Genomic DNA, 7,489 nt, shown 5'->3' on the forward strand with positions numbered 1-7,489 from the left:
CCAAACACAACCAAACCAAAAACACCACCAAAAAAACAACCAACAACCCCTGAACCCGATGAATTACCGCTCCCCCTTAAGTGTGGCAGGGCCGGGCCAGGGTCAGGGCCCGGGGGAGGCGGGCGGAGAGGGGCTGCTGGATGGATGCGCCAGGGCCAGGGTCAAGTTCAGGGCCATCCCAGGGAGGACAGGGAAGGGGGGCGTCGTTCATGGCCACGGACTTTGCGGGCCGTTGCCCAGGCCTGCCGAGGAAGCATTCCTGCCCGGAGGAAGAGGAGTTGACCCTGCTTCCACACGACCTGTACTTTGGGCTGGGGAGCTGCCCACCTGTGCTGCTCATTCCTGCTATAGGATGTTGAGGGCTGGAATGTCAAGCCTGGGGATCTCCCGAAGCCAGAAAGTCTCCAAGGGGAGGGAAAGGGGGAGCCCAGCTCCGGTGCACTTCTCGCAGACCGGGACAGAGACCTACCAGGGTGGGAGTAGGCGGTGGAACCCCGGAGCGGGATTCGTCCCCCGTGGGCAGGGCTGCCCGTGCGCCCCCGGGCCCGGGAAGATATCTCGACAGCCCATGGCTGGCAGCACGCACCGGGCTCTCAAGTGGGACCTCCGTTTGGCTTCCCGGCTGCGGGAAGGCCGTCAGGACAAAGAGGGATTCTCGCATCTACATTTCCCACGGATGTCTCCAACGGGAAAGCGGCATATGCCAATGATTTTAATAAGTACTTTTTTGTGTCATATTATTACCGAACATAAATTAGGTTTTAATAGCCGTTTGATTACCCGGAGAGCCTGCCGTGTGCGCGGGCATGGCCGCGCTGGGAGGGGCGCGGCCGCAGAGGACGCTCAGTCTCCACTCCGCATGTAAACTTCGTTGGCAGCGGCAGGACTGGGGGAGTCTTTACCTTCCTCCTCCCCCTGGATGTAGGTAATCCCCACCTCACCCCAAAAGCAATCAGGGCCTTCCGTACCCTCATCGTTCCACTTATCTTCTCCATACAGGCTCGGGACACCTCTACTGATATTAGACCAGGGGACAAAGCCCGAAAAACCCAAAGCCACAACTAGCCCGGGGGGCGGTGATGGGTTCGGCCGGGTGTGAGGAGCAAAGGTCTTTCTTCTCCCTCTGCACAAACTGCTGCTGAAGGCAGTGCAGCCACCGCAGGGCGCTCGGAGCCCGGCTCACAGCGCTGCCTCCTCGTCGGGGCACTTTTCAGAGGCTTGGCAAAGCTGAGATTTTAACACGATTTCTCTGCTGCTCTAACGCGTGCCGTTGGTGTCCCGGTACTGCAGACTCTGCTCGGAGACCCGCTGGCTGACTGCCCCAAAAGGGCAGTTCCGTCAGCCGCACTCCGTCAGGCGCCCCAGGAAAGGCATCGCCCGGCAGTTCTCGGTCCCCCGCTCATCTTACTCAAACTTCTCCCTGGGCTAAAAAAAAATCCGACCAACCAACCAATAAAAGATACCGAAAACAAACAAAAGCAAAAAGAAAACGAGAGAGAGAGAGAAAGGAGGAAAGAGACCTCGAGGGGACAAATTACCTCTCGGGCGTCGCCACTTCGTCCTCTCCAGGGCTGGAGGGAGGTTACCAAAAATACGGGAGACGCAGGATAGTATTGACGGCGCAAAGCTGCTCTGCTGAGAGCTCAGCGCCTGGCCCTTGCCCTTCCACTTTCGTCCCGCCTTGTCACCCTGTGAGGCAACGAGCTCCCTAAAGCACATATGCATCAGGAAAGAGGGATGAGACTATGTATGGCAGAAGAAGAAGGTAGCTGCACTCTTGTGTAAAGATCTTCATGAAGAAGATCCCGCCTTGTCGGCCATTTGGGGAAGATGAAAGTCCTCACCTTTTTTTGTTCCACTCGGGGTCTTCCCAGTTTATTTAAGTGGTTTGGTTTTGGTTTGGTTTTGTGCTTGTTTGTTTTTTTTTACGAGGAGTCCACCTGGAAGACGTCCTCATGCTCCAGAACAGGGTGGATTTTTAAAAATAATTTGGTTTGTAACTGTGGCTCAGCCCCTCAGCTGTGTTAGTGCAGGTTTCAGAGAGTCCATGTTATAGAAAGGAAATAGCTCATGCAGTTTCAACACGTTTTATTATATTTCTGTATGCATTACTCTCAAAACATATCACAAGAAATGATGAAACCACTTAAAACCTTAAAATAAAAAATCTGAAACAGTTTATGCTCACAATTGTACATATTTATAGTTAAGAAACATTCTTTATAAATACTGTTTCCTCTGTAGCAAGTTAATACCATAATTTAATTACAAATGGATAAATATGGTAACAGATATTTACAGAAGGGAGGGTGTTATTACAGAAAAGCTAACGGCACAACGTTTATTTTTCCTCACAATCTTCTGAACAGGAACTAACAAATTGAACTTGCAAAAGCACTAAAACATCACATGTAAACCCAGCTAACAGAAAAAAATACATTCACAAGCATTGTTCGAGTGTGTGTCTGTGAGCAACAGAATGGAGACTTTGGCACGGTATTTCTCCCCCAGTCTATAGATGAAATGCAGTTTACAATCAAGTTGCCTCTTAAAAAGGAACACAATATTCAAGATATCACAATTACAAAAGAAACCATTTTTTCTTCCACCTTACTTTTTTTAAAGAAGTGAACTAAAAAAGGAGAGATGGAGGCAGGGAGGGGGAGCAGGAGAAAAGAAAACAAGTCCATCAGTTTCTCAGGGAGGGAGGAAGAGGAAAAAAGAAAGAGACCCAAAAAAAAAAAAAAAAAATGGGGACCAATCCGCGGTTTACAAAAGGGGTGAGCTTCTATACACCAAGAATCCAGGAAAACTTAGTTTCCCACCTCAACTGGAGGAAGGAGAGGGCCGCTATGTACACAGTTCATGGGGCAGGAGGGTGCTGACGGCTCCGGGTGGGCAGGCGCAGGGTCGAAGGATTTGAGTCTCTGATCTTTTGTCTGGAGGCTCCGGAGAGAGTTTCTTTACTTCGGCTTGAGAAGGCTTTTGCTGGGTGGTGTGTTGGTGGCATATGGGGTCGGTTTTCTGCCCCTCTCTCTCCTCTTTCCATTCCTCTATTTACTAGTTCTGTTACGTTTTCAGAACATACTTTTATAGATATTTTTTTTTTCTTTCTGGTTCAAAATGTTCTCGGAAAGAAATAAAAGAAAAAATCCAACAACAACAACAACAACAAAAAAGACCCGAAGGCAGAAGGGGTGTGGGAAGATAAAGATCCCTGTCCCCATTCTACTCGGTCGTCATGTCACTGCCAGTAGGTGCGGTGGCACCTCCTGGCGCATCTCCGGCGGGTTCTCTCCCTCCTGCCCGCCGCTGCCGCCGCCTCTGGGGCGGGAGGGGAGCAGAGGGCACGGCGGGGCCGTGCAGAGCAGTCCGGCGGGGCCTTACACGTACCACTCGTTGAAGTTGGAGGAGAGGCCGCTGTGGCCGCCACCGCCGCCTCCGCCGCTGCCGCTGCCACCTCCCCGGTGCACGGCGGACACAGCCGCCGCCGCTGCCGCCGCCGCTGCCGCTGCAGCCGGGGAGAGGTTGCTGGTGCTCTGCGACTCGGCGCTGGGGGACACCAACCCCGGGGGGGTGGAGGACTCGTAGCCGGAGCTGGCGGCTGGGGAGGATTCGGAGCCTTGCGGGGACGACTCGTGCACCTGGGGGGCAAAGGCAACACGGCCGGGTGGAGGGGGGACGAGGAGGCCGCCGCCGCCCCCCGGGCGCTCCCCCCGCCGCCGGCACGGCCCGCCACCCCCAGGCCCCGCGCCCGCCGCCCGCCGCCCCGATGGGGCGCCCGGTGCGGAACGGCCGCCCTCCCGCCTCCCGCCGCCGGCTGCGGGGCCGGGTACCTTCATGTGCTTCCGCAGGGAGCTGGGGTGGGTGTAGGACTTGTCGCACATCTTGCACAGGTAGGGCTTGTCCGATGTGTGGACGTGCATGTGCTTCTTGCGGTCGCTGCTGTTGGCGAAGCGCCGGTCGCAGCCTTCAAACTCGCACTGAAAGGGCTTCTCCCCTACAAGAGAGCGGCGGAACGACTGGAATGAGCGCGGCTGCTCTCGCGCAAAGTCCGCGCAGTCCCCACGCCGCCCAGGTCCCGACTCCCTCCCCAACTCCCTTCTCCCGCGCCTTTCTCGACCCACCGATTCCCGTCTCTTCGCCCAGCATCTTCCCAAAGCAAGGGGCCGATTTTGCCTCGGCCCCCGAGATCTCAGTGACCACTGGCTCACTCTCAGCGAGACAGTGCCTGGCCCCCGGCTTGTTTTCCTACCAAATACACACACACACACACGGGCATCCTGCCTCGTGTAATTTCAACTGGTGCCGACGCACAGCCAGCTCCGGGGGAAAAAAAAAAAGAATAGTAGCGATAAATTTTAAAAAGGCGCAAAAAAAGCGCAAAAAAGCATGAAGCCGTTTCACTTCGGTACCATATCCGCTATCCTGTTAAACTGGAAACCATTACGGGCAGATTTAAGGCCGAGCAGATTGTTTCGTGTATGGATATTCGAGATAAACGTACATCCGCTGGGAAAACTAAACGTCTGTAAAATACTTCATTTAATTTTCATAGAGATCCCTCTCGCCCTGCTTGCCAGGACTCCAAATGCCGGGGAGTAATTTGGAGGTGAGAACTCCACATCCCCCCTCCTTTGGAGAGCGAGGGGGGGGAAGCATTTAACGTTAAATTCCATTAGCACCTAAATTGTTTCTTAAAGACATCCGCTCAGACACAATGACTTCAGCGCGGGCATCTCATGCAAATACATTTCTCAAATTTTAAACCTTGTTAAAGCTCGTCTGGCACCTCGCATCGGGCTTCACACTTGAGAAAACAATAGGCCTCGAGATTTTTAGCCTTTCCCCGGGTAAATATTTGGAGTGGAAGTCGCTAAAATATTTGGCCGTCTTTTATGAAATAGTCTGGCACGGTTCGAGCCGGCAGGAGTAGTAAATGAATAATAGATGAGGCGGGAGGATGCGATTATTTTTGTTACCCTTCGGCTCAGGCGGTTTTTCCATTGGGGAAAGCCTGGGCTGCTTCGCTCCTCTTCCACCTGATTCGGGTGGAAGTTTCCGAGCCTCAGATCCTCTGTTCCCTACCACATAATTTTAATAAACAGTTGCAAAAGCACAGTAATTCACCGCGAGTGAGACTTTCAAAACACTTCCTTTTTTTTTTTCTCTTTCAGGTGGAATGAGAACATTTTATTGCCTTGCTCACACCATTTAAACTTAATGGAAAGCATTGCCAAAAAGGGACGTTTTGCCACTTCCAAAGGGATTTTTTTTACTAATGAGGGATTTTGCACAGAATTATATAGTTTCTGTCGGCATCCACACACGAAAGCCATGCTCACAAGCGCTGAAGTTACATGCAAATACGCCGCGCATTGCAAATGTCTAAGGCGTTTCCTATATATATATGTGTGTGTGTGTATACACATATAGACGTCTTCAGTCTTTTAGCAAGACGGCAGAATTTAGTTTGCAACGTATTGTACTTTTCTGTGGAAAGACCCCTCCGAGCCTCGGAATGAATCTACTTTGCTCAACCCCGCGAATTACAAGAATTCAGGAAAATATCCTTTCGAAATCTGGGAAAGGAGGTGTGGGGGAGTGGGGGGTAGGGAGGTTGTGAGAGGATGCTGAGGAGGAAACCAAAACAAATGCAGCTGTGTGACGGAGCGGGAAAATAAATACTAAACAGGATCATCCTTATTTTATCACTCCCATAATTTTATATTTCTGTCTGAGCCTCGACCTGTTTACACATATATAAACTTATATAAAAACAAATAAATTTATACGTATATATGTACAGGTACCGAGGGGATAAATCTTCCGAAAAAAAACCGAATTACCTGTATGCGTCCTTTTGTGAATTTTGAGGTTTTCTGATCTGGCGAAAACTTTTCCGCAGCCGGGGAAGGGGCAGGGGAAGGGTTTCTCTCCCGTGTGCACTCGGATATGATTGACCAGTTTGTATTTCGCTTTGAAGGGCTTGCCTTCCCGGGGACACTCCTCCCAGTAGCAGACATGGTTGCTCTGCTCGGGTCCCCCAACATGCTCCACAGAGACGTGGGTGACCAACTCGTGCATGGTGCTGAAAGTTTTATTGCAACTTTTTTTGGGGTTGTTCAGCTGCTCAGGGTCGATCCATTTGCAGATGAGCTCTTGCTTGATGCACTGCTGCCGCATGTAGCGGAAAAAGGCACCTGGGTGATGGTGGTGGTGAGCTGCCATGTTCATGCCCATATTCATATTCATGGGGCCATACTGGTTGTGCAGCTGAGCCGCCGAGTACGGGTCAGTCCTGGGGCTGGAGACCTGGCGGTACTGATCCGACCGGGCGAACACCTCCCCCGGCAAGCCCAGGCGCATCTGCCCGTTGAGGACGTTTTGGGAGGCGTGGGGGCCGTGCTGGTCGTGAATGCCTGGAAAGAGGAGGTGGCTCTGAGCGTCCGTGTGCGGGTGGTGCAGGCTGCCGGCCGCAGGGCCGAAGATGCCGTGCTGCCCGCCGGCCGGCGACGAGTCCCCGAAGCCACGGCTGCGAAACAAGAAGTCCCGGGTGGAGTTGAAGGGTGCCCCGGAGTAGGAGCCGACATGAGCCGCGTGGGGCCCCAGGGCAGCGGCGGGGTAGCCGGGCGCCTGCGAGGTGAACGCCGAGCTCTGCCCGGGGGAGAGGTCGTGAGCGCCGGCGTTGAGCTTGAAGGCGCCCATGTGCGCCGCCGCCGAGTCCACGAAGCTGTTCTGCGCTGCCAGGCTCAGCTCCCGGTCCTGCATCTCCGCCGCGGCCGAGTGGTGATGCCGGGCGAAGGTGCCCACACCGAGGGCCGGGAACTGCGGGCCGGCGTCCAGCAGCATGGTCCGCTCCACTCCGGGGACGCCGCCGCTGCCGCTGCCGCCACCCCGCTACCGCTGCCGGGCTGCTGCCGCCCGCCCGGCACGGCGCGGGGCCACCGCTCCGCGCCGCTTCCCCCCGGCAGTCGCCGCGTCCCCCGTCCGCCGCCGCCGCCCGCGACCGCACCGGCCCACAGCCGCCGCCGCCGGAGCCGTATCCGGAGCCAGGCAGAGCAGAGTCCAAAGGCGAGCGGAGAACCAAAGTGTATTAAAGGAGATGAGGCGGGGGCGGGCAGGGGAGGGGAGGGGGAGCAGGGGAGGGACGGGGCTGGGGACGGGGAGGGGGGGCAAAGCTCTCCTGGCCGTTCCCTGCGGCACGCACGCACACACACACACACACACTCACGCACAAACACACCGCCACCCCCTCCGCCGCCACCGGGATGTCAGCCCGCCCTGTTCCGCGCCGCTCCCCGCGTGGACCGCGGCCCTCCCCGCCGCCTCAGGCCCCCCGCCAGCCCCGGGCCCCTGCTCTCGTTTTATCCTCCGCCGGGCATTAGCGGTGTCTCTCACGGAGAAAAACTTGCAGCCGCGGGTTCCCACGGAGCGAAGGGACTCGGGGGGTGCCCCGCGCCGCCTCCGCCCGCCGCCGCGGAGGGGC

General features: G+C 55.3%; 1 protein-coding gene across 1 annotated transcript; it reads right to left on the reverse strand.

The window, feature by feature from the left end:
* Positions 1 to 2,094: 2,094 nt before the first annotated feature.
* ZIC2 (Zic family member 2) lies at positions 2,095 to 7,114 on the reverse strand. Its single transcript, XM_068164167.1, has 3 exons — positions 5,850 to 7,114; positions 3,837 to 4,000; positions 2,095 to 3,644 (listed from the first exon to the last, which is right to left on the reverse strand). The coding sequence occupies exons 1-3, from the start codon at positions 6,850 to 6,852 to the stop codon at positions 3,384 to 3,386; spliced, it is 1,428 nt and encodes a 475-aa protein (XP_068020268.1). The 5' UTR covers positions 6,853 to 7,114; the 3' UTR covers positions 2,095 to 3,383.
* Between the last annotated feature and the right edge of the window lie 375 nt (positions 7,115 to 7,489).

This window comes from Melanerpes formicivorus, unplaced genomic scaffold (genome assembly GCF_026170545.1).
Source record: "Melanerpes formicivorus ecotype bairdi unplaced genomic scaffold, bMelFor1.0.p_v2 SCAF_1, whole genome shotgun sequence".
In the NCBI taxonomy this organism is placed as follows: Eukaryota; Metazoa; Chordata; class Aves; order Piciformes; family Picidae; genus Melanerpes; species Melanerpes formicivorus.